At 41.0% G+C, this 16005-nt stretch overlaps 1 protein-coding gene across 2 annotated transcripts; it reads left to right on the top strand.

Moving 5' to 3' along the window:
- Positions 1–3043: 3043 nt before the first annotated feature.
- LOC109899866 (kelch-like protein 31) lies at positions 3044–8195 on the top strand. 2 transcript variants are annotated; one of them, XM_020495473.2, is made up of 3 exons: positions 3044–3151; positions 4688–5893; positions 6054–8195. In XM_020495473.2, exons 2-3 carry the CDS (start codon positions 4719–4721, stop codon positions 6784–6786), a joined length of 1908 nt encoding a protein of 635 aa, XP_020351062.1. In that variant the 5' UTR covers positions 3044–3151; positions 4688–4718; the 3' UTR covers positions 6787–8195. The 2 variants fall into 2 exon arrangements, with proteins under 2 accessions (XP_020351062.1, XP_020351063.1); XM_020495474.2 differs by having other exon boundaries at positions 3050–3151; positions 4691–5893.
- Positions 8196–16005: the final 7810 nt, after the last annotated feature.

The raw sequence follows: 16005 nt of genomic DNA, 5'->3' as shown, positions 1-16005 counted from the left end.
AGTGTGGTATGTAACGTTTGGAATGCTTATGACAAAATTGAAAGTAGGATGCTTGATCGGGGTGGGCGTATAAAGCGACTGTCTAGCAACCCAAAGGTTGCATGTTCAAAACTCATCACGGACAACTTTTGCATTTTAGCAACTTTGCATCTTCTTACGACTTTTTAGCTACTTTGCCACTACTTAGCATGTTAGATAACCCTTCCCATAACCCTAACCTTAACCACTAGCCTAATTAATGTTAGCCCCCTAGCTAACGTCAGCATTAGCCACCTAGTCACTGTTAGCCACAGCAATTTGGAATTCTTATTAAATCAGATGTTTTGCAAATTCGTAACATATTGTACGAATTGCAATTCGTAACATATCATACAAAATGGATGATGGACATCCACAAAGTAATGCATACCATATGAAACGTAACATATCATTCTAATTGGCGTGTCCCAGATTTACGTTTACTTTGTTATGTCTAGTCCTGCTTCTCCACACTCCCAATCCAATCTAAAGTGGTGCCTTCCCAATGCCTTCTCAGACACAGCAGCATACAACCAGTCACAAGAAACTCCCATGTAAACTTTAACTATAGTTGTTTGTAAACTCTTTCAAACATTCATTAGTGTCAAACAAAACAAGCATTTCATGAATTGATTTAGGAAGCAGCTCTACAGACAATATGCGTGTTTAAAATATAAATCAGTAGCCTAATGTACAATAATTGTGATTCTGTCGACAAAGCAAATGAGGGCTGCCAAATTTGAATCATTGGTGTCAATCTATTACTGTCCAGGATGTGAGTAATTGTACAATAAAGAATCAGATTAAAACAGGCAATTACACTTGTTAGTGCGTCTAAAATACCTTCCTTGCTTCTTTGATTCTTTGAGCTTAAGTTTGAACTGCAACTGTGACTGGAGTCTCTGACAATTCTATGGAATTTCCTCTGACACTGCCTATTATATAGGTCCTTGATGGCAGGAAGCTTGGCCCCAGTGATGTAATGGGTCCTTCAAACTACCCTCTGTAGCGCATTACGGTCAGATGCCGAGCAGTTGCCATACAAGGCGGTGATGCAACCGGTCATGATTCTCTCGATGGTGCAGCTGTAGAACCTTTTGAGGATCTGGGGACCCTCTCCTGAGGGGAAAAGGTTTTGTCATACCCTCTTCACGACTGTCTTGGTATATTTGGACCATGATAGTTCGTTGGTGATGTGAACACCAAGGAACTTGAAACTTTCGACCCGCTCCACTACAGCCCTGTCGATGTCAATGGGGGCATGTTCGGCCTGCCTTTTCCTGTAGTCCACGATCAGCTCCTTTGTCTTGCTCACATTGAGGGAGAGGTTGTTGTCCTTGCACCACACTGCCAGTTCTCTGACCTCCTCCATATGGACCGTCTCATCCTTGTCGGTGATCAGGCCTACCACTGTTGTGTCGTCAGAAAACTTAATGATGGTGTTGGAGTCGTGTTTGGCCACGCAGTCGTGGGTGAACAGGGAATACAGGAGGGGACTAAGTACACACCCCTGAGGGGCCGCAGTGTTAAGGATCAACGTGGAAGACGTGTTGTTGCCTACTCTTAGCACCTCGGCGCAGCCTGTCAGGAAGTCCAGGATCCAGTTGCAGAGGGAGGTGTTTAGTCCCAGAGTCAAATCAAATCAAATTTTATTGGTCACATACACATGGTTAGCAGATGTTAATGCGAGTGTAGCGAAATGCTTGTGCTTCTAGTTCCGACCTTGCTGTAATATCTAACAAGTAATCTAACAATTTCACAACAACTACCTTATACACACAAGTGTAAAGGAATGAATAAGAATATGTACATATAAATATATGGGTGAGCGATGGCTGAACGGCATAGGCAAGATGCAGTAGATGGTATAGAGTACAGTATATACATATGAGATAAGTAATGTAGGGTATGTAAACATTATATAAAGTGGCATTGTTTAAAGTGAATAGTGATACATTTATTACATCCCATTTTTTATTGTTAAAGTGGCTAGAGATTTGAGTCAGTATGTTGGCAGCAGCCACTCAATGTTAGTGATTGCTGTTTAACAGTCTGATGGCCTTGAGATAGAAGCTGTTTTTCAGTCTCTCGGTCCCAGCATTCAGTGTTGCTTGCCTCAAAACGAGAATAAAAGGCATTTGGCTCATCTGGTAGGCTCGAGTCACTGGGAAGCTCGCGTCTTGGTTTCCCTTTCTAGTCAGTAATAGTTTTCAAGCCCTGGCACATCCAACGAGCGTCAGAGCTGGTGTAGTAGGATTCAATCTTAATCCGGTATTGACGCTTTGCTTGTTTGATGGATCGTCTGAGGGCATAGAGGGGTTTCTTATAAGCGTCCGGATTTGTATCCCGCTCCTTGAAAGCGGCAGCTCTAGCCTTTAGCTCGATGCGGATGTTGCCTGTAATCCATGGCTTCTGGTTGGGATATGTACATACAGTCACTGTGGGGATAACGTCATCGATGCACTTATTATTGATGTAGCCGATGACTGAGGTGGTGTATTCCTAGATGCCACTGGATGAATCACGGAACATATTCTAGTCTGTGCTAGCAAAACAGTCCTGTAGTGTAGCATCCGCATCATCTGACCACTACCGTATTGAGCGAGTTACTGGTACTTCCTGCTTTAGTTTTTGCTTGTAAGCAGGAATCAGAAGGATAGAATTATGGTCAGATTTCCCAAATGGAGGGCGGAGGAGAGCTTTGTATGCATCCCTGTGTGTGGAGTAAAGATGGTCAGATGCCAAGCAGTTGCTGCAACCGGTCAGGATGCTCTCGATGCTCTTGAGGTATTAAAATTGGTTGACAACTAGGCCTGTGATATCAAGCCGGAAAGATGGATTTTAATGTAGTCTACACTATATGAAAAGTTATTCAGGGTGATCCCAGCTGTCATATTACAAATCAATATACTATTGTTAGGGTGTCGGATTGCCTGATTAGGAGTATGGTTTCAGCCTTCAGAGTCTCCAAACTCATGAGTCTTCCTCACACGTATTGTGCAATACTTCTATTCGCATATGCTCAGAGGAGGAGCTTGCCCAACTCTTCTGGCACCATTGAGTAGCGAGTCTCTCTCTCCTGCACACTATCTGGAGGTGCAAGTCTTTTCTTCACCGGCTTCTCATATCTTTGGTAAGTAAGTCCCCGTTTAGGCCATATTATTCCTATGTCACTGAATTTTCTCTGTGTCTGTCAATGAAAAAAGTTGCCTACATGTGTGTCAACCGGTTTGGTTTGATATTGGCACAGTGACACATTACAGTAGCCTGATGTGTAAGTTTGCAACCATAGTTGTATTGTCAGTGTATTTCCATCAGATTTCCAAATAACTAGGCAAGTTTCTACTATAGGCTCAATATTTTATTGTAGGCTGGTATTATTATTGGCTGTAGATCTGATGACTTTTTCAATAATGTTTGGGATTTTTCATTAACCTTTCCGATTATTTCAGATTTATAATTCTACAAACGTGGATATTTTCATTGATTAGTTGATCATTAGGACTTCTGTAAAAAAAAATCATAATTAATAACAGAACTTTTTAGAAGGACATTAGGCCAGGTCCTCATGCCACAAAGTCTATAAAAGGAACGTCATGGTTGAACTATCAAGCATTGCTATTCCTGGACATGGTACTGATAAATCATGACAGATGCAGAGAGAGGAATGTTGTCTTGCTGACTTGGGCTATAGCATTATTCCGGTATAGTCCTACTATACCTACTGTTGTTTTAATTTATTTGATGGGTGGGGGGAGTTGGCAGTTTATAGTAATCATATTGACGTTGATTGCCTAACAAAATTGCTTTAAATTTGTATTAAATATAAATGCCAAAAATGCAACTAAGATAGAATAGGCCTTCACGTGGTTTGGGAATGTAATGCCCTTGTCACAATCCTCTCCAAATGTCAGAAGAAAAAAAAAGGTAATATTTTCATTGACGTGTTGAACTTTGGTTAAAATATCCAAATTGCAGTATAAATGCACACAATTTATTTATTTATTATTCAGACAGCCTTATGTAGCCACTTCATTCCCTTATTCACAGTTTATTTGAATATATACTTTCTTAACACTTATTTTTCTAAAAGCTGCATTGTTGGTTAAATGGGCTTATAAGTAAGCATTTCACTGTAAGGCCACCTGTTGTATTTGGTGGAAATTTGATTTGATTTATTCAACCACTTAGTCAATTATTCCACAACATACATTGTCAAATGGCAGCAGCAACATTTCAGAAACATATATAACATGCATAAATGCAGTATGCAGTACTGCATAAATGCAGCATAAATGCAGTATTTCTTTACTTACCTATTGTTCACCTAATAGCTTTTTTTGCACCATTGGTTAGAGCCTGTAAGTTAACATTTCACTGTAAGGTCTACTACACCTGTTGTATTCGGCACACGTGACAAATAAACTTTGATTTGATTTGACTGATATTTTCTAAAAGCAGACCTACTTATAACCACAAATACAGGTAATGATTATTACCTAATATATTACACATCTGATTTTGACAATATTTTGTATGACAATATTTAGTAAACTGTACATCAGTCAGATTTGCCTTCAATGTATTTATTTACCATTTGGTGTTGCGATTGTGATTGTTAATATCAAAAGGTAGCTCTCTCTCTGTCATATTATTATTCTCTTTACAGTAGATCTGGGCTGTGTCCCTCTGCTGCAGACATGGCTCCCAAAAAGAACAAGACTGCCAAAAAAAACAAAGGGGATATCAATGAAATAACCATAATGGTCGAGGATAGCCCGATCAATAATATCAATGGGCTGAATACCTTGTTGGAGGGAGGAAACGGCTTCAGCTGCATCTCAAGTGAAGTCACTGACCCTGTTTATGCTCCTAATCTCTTGGAGGGTCTTAGTACCATGAGGCAGGACAGTTTCCTCTGTGACCTGACCGTCTCCACCAAGTCAAAGTCCTTCGATGTCCACAAAGTTGTCATGGCCTCCTGCAGTGAGTACATTCAGAATATCTTAAAGAGCGATTCCGCCCTCACAAAGATCGACCTGAACGACCTTTCACCCACAGGCCTGGCCACAGCCATCACATACGCCTACTCAGGGAAACTAACCCTGTCGTTGTACAGCATTGGCAGCACCATCGCAGCAGCCATGTTGTTGCAGATCAACACCCTGGTGAAGATGTGCAGCGACTTCCTCATGCAGGAGCTCAGTGCGGAGAACTGCATGTACGTGGCCAACATCGCCGACACCTACAACCTCAAAGAAACAAAGCAGGCCACCCAGAAGTTCATGAGGGAGAACTTTATAGAGTTCTCTGAGATGGAGCAGTTCCTGAAGCTCACTTACGAGCAGATCAACGACTTCCTCAGTGATGATTCCCTGCAGTTGCCCTCTGAGATTACAGCCTTTCAGATAGCTATGAAGTGGTTGGACTTCAACGAGAAGAGGCTGAAATACGCCCCAGATCTTCTGACCAACATCCGCTTCGGGACCATCTCAGCCATGGACCTGGTCAACCATGTCCAGAGTGTGCCCAGAATGATGCAGGACCCCGAGTGCCATCGTCTCCTAGTGGACGCCATGAATTACCACCTGTTGCCCTACCAGCAGAACATTCTTCAGTCCCGCAGAACAAAGGTACGTGGTGGCATCCGGGTCATGCTGACAGTGGGTGGACGACCGGCCTTGACGGAGAAGTCTCTCAGCAAAGAGGTCCTCTACAGGGATGATGACGATGTATGGAATAGGCTCACAGAGATGCCAGCCAAGAGCTTCAATCAGTGTGTGGCAGTCCTGGATTGCTTCCTTTATGTTGCTGGTGGTGAAGACCAGAATGATGCCAGGAACCAGGCTAAACATGCTGTCAGCAACTTCTGCAGGTGAGGATTTGATTCTATATAAGCTTATTCTATTGTAAATGTATTTTCTCTGCTCTTAAAGTATGGCCGATATTACACAGACCATGATAGGCTATTGTACTGTACATTCAATTGTGTATTGAATAATAATATGTATCTAATAGATTTTTGGGGCAATTAGGTATGATCCTCGATTCAACACCTGGATTCATTTGACCAACATGATCCAGAAGCGCACCCACTTCAGTCTCAACACCTTCAATGGCCTCTTGTTCGCTATTGGTGGTCGTAACTCTGATGGATGCCAGGCTTCAATGGAGTGCTACGTGCCCTCCTCCAACCAATGGCAGATGAAAGCCCCCATGGAAATCCCCCGGTGCTGCCACGCCAGCTCCGTCATTGATGGCAAAATCCTTGTTAGCGGTGGTTACATCAACAATGCGTACTCCAGGGCTGTGTGCAGCTATGATCCTTCCACTGATGTGTGGCAGGATAAGAACAGTTTGAGCTCCCCTAGAGGCTGGCATTCCGCTGCTACAGTCGGAGAACGGGCTTACGTGATTGGTGGCAGCCAGCTGGGTGGCCGTGGAGAGAGGGTGGATGTCTTAGCTGTTGAGTGTTTCAACCCTCACAATGGGCAGTGGAGCTACTCTGCCCCCCTGAACACAGGAGTGAGCACTGCTGGTATCGTCAGCATGAATAATAAGATCTATCTTCTTGGAGGCTGGAACGAGATTGAGAAGAAGTACAAGAAATGCATCCAGGTGTATAACCCTGACCTCAATGAATGGACTGAGGACGATGAGTTGCCAGAGGCTACAGTTGGCATCTCATGCTGTGTCGTTACCATACCCACACGCAAAACACGAGAGTCCAGGTCCAGCTCAGTTTTATCTGCGCCAGTCAGCATATAGAGTCTGGTAGGTCGTTTGAAAAGTAGTTTACTTGCTAATTGAAGCAAGACCAACAATTCTCTAGCCAGTTCATTTCAGAAAATCCTTTATGGCTTTCATTGCAGAAAGTGATCATCCCTACTTAAGGTCAGAAAAAAAGTGATAACATAAAAATGTCACGCATGCAACTAATCTGGAATTGAATCAGATATATTCAAATTGTTTTCATTACTTTTATTAAGGCTTTAATGTGTGACAATTCAGGAAGTTGTTTTGTGTTGTGAGACTAATTAAAATCTTCTATTATGATGGGAACATTTATTTTATTTTGGGGCCTATTCAGCCATAATAGTTGAATGAGCCTATACTCCACCGACCATAGCTGTTATTCCCAATATAATACTTATTTGACGGTATATATGCTAATAGTAACAGCATTATTTGTACAATACACATACACATGCCCATATATTGAACCCTTATTATAATGCCACTATCATTATTTTCCAGTAACATAAAGCTAAATACACTGTATATAGTATAAACAAAGACTGGACATATGATGATGGAATACTGTATACTTAAAACATCATAAACAGGTATACAACTGTGAAATAACATTTCAAGCTTGAAAAGAAAATGTCTCTGAAATTAGATGTCAATGCAGAAGGTAAAGGAATTACTCTGTTGCTGGATTAATAAATCATGAAGAAATGATATATTGTACCTACCAGGAGTAGGTGCTGTTGGTTAGTATTTGATGCTTCTTTTACTTGAGCATTTAACACACTACACAGTACAGTTATGTGAATTGGGATGAATTTGATCGCTCTTTTGAGATCTGCCTGCATAGCAGGAAATGCTGATGAGCTTAGTGAAATCCATAAATTCACTGAAAACCCATAATAACACATGGTTATATTACGGCACTTTTCATGTAGACTACTTTTGGCCAGCTAATAGCCTAACCACCGATCAAGCAACATTGTGGACTAAACATTCAAATCCTGTTGCTGCAGGATTATTTTGCTGTGACAATATAGGTCAAATTATGATCCTATGTACTGTCTGGGAGAATGTAGTTATGGTGAGGGTTGAATGGGGTCAAAAATGAATTTGACAGCGGTCAAATATGTTTTGTAAAAAAATGGTGAATACTGGAACATTAAGCTATTAGCCTGAGCTGTTAAGGGTGTGGGCACTCTGCAACAGTGCCTCTTAATTTCCCTGAAAACTCATAATTTGTCTTGTTCTTATGTTTACATTTTTAAAAGGTGCCCTCACTTGTAGATGAAGCTGGATTGTCTCATCATACTGTACTACTATGGCTGACTCTGTAAAACAACACCTTTCACTGTACCTATAGCCTTTTTCTTCAAGGCTATACACCACTATAAAAACAAAACAACATAAATATTGTCTGAACTTGACTATTTCTCTGTTATTTATACAAAGCTATAATTTACTGTCCTATATGCAAACACATGTTTCATTTTACCTTTGATATGAGTTTGCTAACTTTCATGAGGCCACAGAAGCTAAGTCATTTCATTTGTAGGCATACATCTACAAAAAAGTTATTCATCATCAATCAGTATAATAACTGTACATGAGTAGTTTATTTAGTTTGACCTGTTCAATGGAACCAAGGGAATAGTCTAATTAAATTAGTGAGCTAAATCAAGCACACCTCAAATACTTTCTATATTTGAAAGTATATTACATGTATTTGACCCAGGTCTGCAGAACAGGTCTGAGCTTACTTGGCCTATTTGCAGTAAATCCCATGGCGGTGAGACATATTTGCCTATGAACTTGAGTAATCATACATGAGCCACCTTATTTCATGGTCTAACTCCACACATTGTTGAATCGTTGTGACTATCAGGTTCAAATCTCATGTAGAGAAGAAGTACAAGTAGTAGACTACAGAGGGCGACATTTTCAGTCCTCTTCACAGTGTCGAAGTGTGCAAAAACAATTTTAGCCCTGTAACTTGCAGCATCGATAATACAGATCATCTCAAAACCAACATCTGTGAGTTGTCAGTAATAAATTACAGATCTAAGGTTAACAGTGTGTATATGTGATACAGTAACGTCAGCAATGTAAGTCACTCTAAATGGCAATATGACTTACTCATTATTCCATCAAGTTTGCTTGCCCCGTTTTGCTATTTTCAAAAGAGCGATTCTGTCTTGATATCTGAAAAACCTATATTGTTGTTTTTTACTATATAGTAGTTTGGTTAAGAAAATAAACATTTTTAAGTTACAAAGATGTTTAATGATCAACTTGAACAATAATATTACTTGAGAAGGAGACAAAGGGAGAAATAAATAGAGGTAGAGAAGAAGGCCCATTGGCTCCAGACCAGAACCCTGTACCTCCAGAAAGAGACGAGGCAAGGTGGGGGACCCCCCACCGAGCGGGCAATTTTTTTAGTGGCCCTCATAGAGATCCTATTAAATGACTAGACAGGCTGTGTCATAAACCTTCAAACTTTCAGAATGGGGTTAAAATGACAGCCAGTGAGAAATCCATACCAGTCTAATTGGAATGAAAGGCAGTAGAGGCATAATCTGGATATTACTTATGCAGGAAAATAAAAGTAAGGCATGTGATATATCAGAAATTGTGTAATAGATGTATTGTCAACCTAAAATATTGTCATATAATTATAAATACAGTTTATATGGGTTTATACAAATTGTATGTATAAATAGGGTCTAAAATATATGCAAACAGTTTATATACTTTATATGCATTTTTGGTTTTCGTGGAAAGCTGTGTGAGTGCTAAAATATGATACAATATCAGTACTTGTTGCATTTACAACTGTCCTATCATCAACTGATTTCAGCCAGTGTAAACCTGTGGATTGACTGCATTGTTTGATTGGAATGTTGGCATACTGGCAGCTAATAAGAAACATTTATGGAATCATTCCTCTAAAACTGTCTGGCTAGCTAGCTAACAAACATACAGTGCACATAAATTCTTTAAATGCATTATTTAAACAATATCTTATCATAGCACTGGAAAACCATGGTTGACCAATTTTCTGACCACAAAGGCTGACCACAAAAGTATTTTAATTCCTAATTCTATGATGACCCCCCCCCCCCCCCCCCCCCTTTGAAGGCAGAAAGAAAAATGTACGCTTAAAAGGGGAACTGCACCCACTAATTTAGCCTCATTTTTTGGTTTGCTCCTCAAGAAATGCTGGAGGCCATGACAGAAACTAAACGTGAGTTGTCTGTATAGCTCCGAGACAGGATTGTGTCGAGGCACAGATCTTGGGAAAGGTACCAAAAAATATCTGCAGCTTTGAAGGTTCCTAAGAACACAGTGGCCTCTATCATTCTTAAATGGAAGACGTTTGGAACCACCAAGACTCTTTCTAAAGCTGGCTGCCCAGCCAAACTGAGCAATCTGGGGAGAAGCGCCTTGGTCAAGGAGGTGACCAAGAACCTGATGGTCACTCTGACAGAGCTTTAGAGTTCCTCTATGGAGATGGGAGAACCTTCCAGAAGTACAACCAGCTCTGCAGCACTCCACAAATCAGGCCTTTATGGTAGAGTGGTCAGACGGAAGCCACTCCTCAGACTGGAGCGAAGGTTCAACCTTCCAACAGGACAAAGACCCTAAGTACACAACCAAGACAACACATGAGTGGCTTTGGGACAAGTCTCTGAATGTCCTTGAGTGGCCCAGCCAGAGCCTGGGGACTTGAACCCGATCGAACATCTCTGAAGAGACCTGAAAATAGCTGTGCAGCAACGCTCCCCATCCAACCTGACAGAGCTTGAGAGGATCTGCAGAAAAGAAAGGGAGAAACTCCCTAAATGCAGGTGTGCCAAGATTGTAGCATCTACCCAAGAAGACTCGAGGCTGTAATTGCTGCCAAAGGTGCTTCAACAAAGTACTGAGTAAAGAGTCTGAATACTTATGTAAATGTGATATTTCCATTTATTTTATTTTATAAATAAGCAGACCTTTCTAAAAATCTGTTTTTGCTTTGTCATTATGGGTACTGTGTGTAGATTTATGAGGGGGGGGAAACTATTCCATCAAGTTTAGAATAAGACTGTAACCTAACAAAATGTGGAAAAAGGCACTGTAACTAATTATGTTCTCCCCATCGGCAACCATTTGTGAACAGGAAAGAGGTAAGGCTGAAGGTGAGGTTTTTGCCATTGATGGGCATAGCAGCTTAGATCAGCTCCTGGCCCCTCATCAAAGATACTGGTCAGTCACACACAAACACACACACAGAGAGCACTGATTTCATTATCAATGGTGGCTATGATTAGCCTGGTGGAACCAACAGCCATTTTATATTTTACTTCAGATATCATAAAATGTGAAGTGAAATAGAATAGTGGACACAGCACTTAGGCTGGTTCCATCAAGCTTGGTTATGCCCTGGACATTCTATGCTTCTAAGTAGGAAATACGCAACAAATAATGTCAGTTTACATATATTATGTTTCACAATTGGGTTATCAAATGTATCAAAGTAAATTAAGTGGGTTACCTTCTGTACTTGTACAAATGATGAGCCTGTGAAAGCTGTTGCCGCTGACAGGTGAAGGTTGCTGACAACCTGTCTGCATGTCTGCATGATGCTGATGAGGGCCCCCTTGCTTGTCTCCTCTATGCTGCATGTTCACCTGCATACTGGACATCTCTCAAACAACTGCAGCATGCAATCGTATGAGATGGTGATGACTGGGATGTCCTGCGACAGGGTGATATAATAGACAGCCAAGTGGTAAATTGCATTTTGTTCTAATGAAAGGACAAAGCTTTTTGATATTTTCACCTTTATTTAACCAGGTAGGCTAGTTGAGAACAAGTTCTCATTTGCAACTGCGACCTGGCCAAGATAAAGCATAGCAGTGTGAGCAGACAACAAAGAGTTACACATGGAGTAAACAATTAACAAGTCATTAACACAGTAGAAACCAAAGGGGGAGTCTATATACAATGTGTGCAAAAGGCATGAGGAGGTAGGCAAATAATTACAATTTTGCAGAATAACACTGGAGTGATGAATGATCAGATGGTCATGTACAGATAGAGATATTGGTGTGCAAAAGAGCAGAAAAGTAAATAAATAAAAACAGTATGGGGAAGAGGTAGGTGAGAAAGGGTGGGCTATATACCAATAGACTATGTACAGCTGCAGCGATCGGTTAGCTGCTCAGATAGCTGATGTTTGAAGTTGGTGAGGGAGATAAAAGTCTCCAACTTCAGCGATTTTTGCAATTCGTTCCAGTCACAGGCAGCAGAGTACTGGAACGAAAGGCGGCCAAATGAGGTGTTGGCTTTAGGGATGATCAGTGAGATACACCTGCTGGAGCGCGTGCTACGGATGGGTGTTGCCATCGTGACCAGTGAGCTGAGATAAGGCAGAGCTTTACCTAGCATGGACTTGTAGATGACCTGGAGCCAGTGGGTCTGGCGACGAATATGTAGCGAGGGCCAGCCGACTAGAGCATACAAGTCGCAGTGGTGGGTGGTATAAGGTGCTTTAGTGACAAAATGGATGGCACTGTGATAAACTGCATCCAGTTTGCTGAGTAGAGTGTTGGAAGCAATTTTGTAGATGACATCGCCAAAGTCGAGGATCGGTAGGATAGTCAGTTTTACTAGGGCAAGTTTGGCGGCATGAGTGAAGGAGGCTTTGTTGCGGAATAGAAAGCCGACTCTTGATTTGATTTTCGATTGGAGATGTTTGATATGAGTCTGGAAGGAGAGTTTACAGTCTAGCCAGACACCTAGGTACTTATAGATGTCCACATATTCAAGGTCGGAACCATCCAGGGTGGTGATGCTGGTCAGGCGTGCGGGTGCAGGCAGCGAACGGTTGAAAAGCATGCATTTGGTTTTACTAGCATTTAAGAGCAGTTGGAGGCCACGGAAGGAGTGTTGTATGGCATTGAAGCTCGTTTGGAGGTTAGATAGCACAGTGTCCAAGGACGGCCCGGAAGTATATAGAATGGTGTCGTCTGCGTAGAGGTGGATCAGGGAATCGCCCGCAGCAAGAGCTGAAGAATTAGCCTAATATTTTATCAAGCCAGGTAAAAAAAATAGGACAGCTTTTCACATTTTACATTACACACATTACCTGTCGTTGTTGATGAAGTCATCTGTGTCATCAGGGCAGTAACTCGGGACAATATCCATTTAATATGATATAGTATGTATTAATTTGTGGATGTCCAACATCCCTTTCATGTGATATGTTTCAAATTACAAATCTTATTATATGTTACGAATTGCAATTCGTACAGTATGTTATTACAAATTCCAATTTGTGGTGGCTAACGTTAGCTAGGCTAGGGGTTAGGGTTAAGGTTAGGGTTAGGAGTTAGGTTAAATTGTTAAGGTTAGGGTTAGCTAACATGCTAAGTAGTTGCAAAGTAGCAAAAAAGTAGTAAGCGCTTGCAAAGTATCCAATGAACTAAAATGCTAAAGTTGTCAGTGATGAGATTCGAAAATGCAACCTTTTGTTCACATTATACCCATCCACCTCGACCAACCATTCTTCCATCGTTTTTGCCTTAAGTAACCTTCTGTCTTATGTGACCATACCAAACATAACATATCATGCTAATTTGAGTGTCCCGGATTTACATTTACTATGTTACATCTAGGCTATGAGACCAGGCTGCACCATAGCTGCATTCAATATTTATTTGTGCCCTAGACATGGGTTGCACCTCGGAGGCTAATGTGACTGTTTCATGTAAACTACACTAATTTACAGTGGCATGGAAATACGATGACTTTGCTAAAGTAGGCAAATAACTAGTAGGAAACAACTTTGCCATATTATGATGTTGTAAAATTTACTTTAGAGAGATGGCAATGTTGCCATTACTGTTACTATCAAAGTTAGTCAAAAATAGCTAGAAATGCTAAAGTTGGCTAGCTAAAATAAAGTGGACCCATCAATCTTAGTTAGCTGGTTAAAGTTATATCTAAAGTCAATCTGGCGACATCACAATCATGGCAAATGTTTTTCCGACTAATAATTTGCTTTCTTTTGGAATGTTTCCAAGCCAAAACTGAGTTGTTGGCAGTGCATCCTGCTGCTAGCATGCATTGCATGGTCAATCCATAAAGGGCTTTTCAATCTCAAACGGCCGTGATCTGTTGAACACTTTGGTTGGGGGCTATGAAACATGGGAGCCCCAATTCAATGATGGGAAGCGAAGTGGCCGGAGGGGCGATTTGCAAGTGGAGTTTGGCAAAAGGGGTCATGATTTGCTGACATAATTGTAATCCAAAACCAACCATAATTTACTCGTTGTGACACACCGAGGTTTTAGATCAGACTGATTTATATCCAAAATGATCCTATTTGCACTTTGTAGTAATTTTGCCACTAGAATAACTGTTTCTGTCAGTGTGCTCCCTCTCCGTCCTCTAGGTCACCAGGCTGCTCGTTATGGCGCACACCTGTCACCATCGTTACACACACCTGCGCATAGTCAGACTCGCCTGGACTCCATCACTTCCTTGATTACCTGCCCTATATGTCACTCCCTTTGGTTCCTTTCCCAGGCATCATTGTCTGTGCGTTGTTCGAAGTTCTTGTTTTGTATTATATTATATTCTATTCTATTCTATTCTGTTTATTTTATTAAAACATTCATTCCTTGAAATGTTTCCTGACTCTCAGCGAACATCGTTACAGTTTCTGACTCATATCGACGCCGGATAGGCCATTTTCAAGGGATTAGTTGTTTTTTAGGGGCAGTCACTTTTTAAAGTTAACATACTGAAATTCGACATATTTGCAAAAGGAAGTAGAGAAAATGTTGCAGTTTTAAAACAAATTTAAAGCAGTTTTACACATTTTGCAATTTTATAACAAATATCATGCAATTCTACTCCTTTTGCCATGTGGCAGAGAGACATTTGTGCAGTTGTTTAACAAATTCCATGCAATTCTACTCATTCTGCCGTGGGGCGAGGAAAAATGTTTGCAATTTCATAATACATTTAATGTAATTCTACAAATGTTACCATAGGGCAGACCATTTTTTTCAGTTTTAAACCATATTTCCTGCAGTTCTACTAATTTTGCCATGGCATATACCATGTTAATGATATCTGAGTGAGGGTGACGAAGAAAAACAATGTGGGCTCTCTGGAGGTAAGGGCCCCTGGGCATGTATGTGCCCTGCATTCCCGGTCCATATAGATAACTGGCTAAACTAACTTACCAATCAAAAATTATTAGCTGACATGGTTAATTGAGAGACTGTCAGTGACTGACAAAACAAGATATAAACTGCTGATGCACAACCAAATTTCGAACTTGCACCTTGTGTATTCTACTATTCAACTCTCAATAGTAAGTTGAGATCCCCGACTGAGTTTCTAAAAAACTCAGGAGTCGGCGGCCCCATAGTGGCCGAGGACCCTAAGCGACCGTTTATGCCTCTGTTGTGGAAAACTGTATCCAAAGAATCCAGGCAGAGACTATTTAAGGTATAATAGTGAATCTTTAATACCAGCAACTACAAGGTAGATCCCTCTCTGATCTCAGTCAGGGAAGGAGCTCAGAGATGAAATCGTTCCATGTAGGGATGCACGATATATCGGTGAACATATAAGAATCGGCCAATATTAGCTAAAAATGGCAACATCGATATCGGCCCGATGTCTAGTTTAATGCCGATGTGCAAAACCAATGTCAAAGCTGACGTGCATACCTAAACTCAGCAAAAAAATGTACTTCCTCTCACTGTCAACTGTGTTTATTTTCAGCAAACTTAACATGTGTAACTATTTGTATGAACATAAGATTCAACAAGTTCCACAGACATGTGACTAACAGAAATGGAATAATGTGTCCCTGAACAAAGGGGGGTCAAAATCAAAAGCAACAGTCAGTATCTGGTGTATCCACCAGCTGCATTAAGTACTGCAGTGCATCTCCTCCTCATGGACTGCACCAGATTTGTCAGTTCTTGCTGTGAGATGTTACCCCACTCTTCCACCAAGGCCCCTGCAAGTTCCCGGAAATTTCTGGCAGACTTGTTTACGTGCTGCTGTGTGTTTTGTTGCTAACCTTACTTTGCTACATGACAACGTTAGGGTTTTTACTTTTTAATTACTGTTTATATTTTTTGTTTTTCCCTCGCTCTAATTTTGTCATTTAACTTTTTCACTCGCTTTATCTGGACGTGGTTCATCAGGACCTCCACCAGCCGAAGC

This window comes from Oncorhynchus kisutch, linkage group LG11 (assembly GCF_002021735.2).
Source record: "Oncorhynchus kisutch isolate 150728-3 linkage group LG11, Okis_V2, whole genome shotgun sequence".
Classification (NCBI taxonomy): domain Eukaryota; kingdom Metazoa; phylum Chordata; class Actinopteri; order Salmoniformes; family Salmonidae; genus Oncorhynchus; species Oncorhynchus kisutch.
The sequence above is the reverse complement of the archived record's forward strand: the minus strand, read 5'-3'. Positions and strand labels throughout refer to the sequence as shown.

What these genes read in the sequence shown, in the direction of transcription:
- LOC109899866 (XM_020495473.2), top strand. Translation starts at nt 4,719, where the DNA reads ATGGCTCCCAAAAAGAACAAGACTGCCAAAAAAAACAAAGGGGATATC. An exon ending in GCTGTCAGCAACTTCTGCAG is followed by an intron (nt 5,894 to 6,053) that starts GTGAGGATTTGA and finishes TGGGGCAATTAG; the next exon opens with GTATGATCCTCGATTCAACA.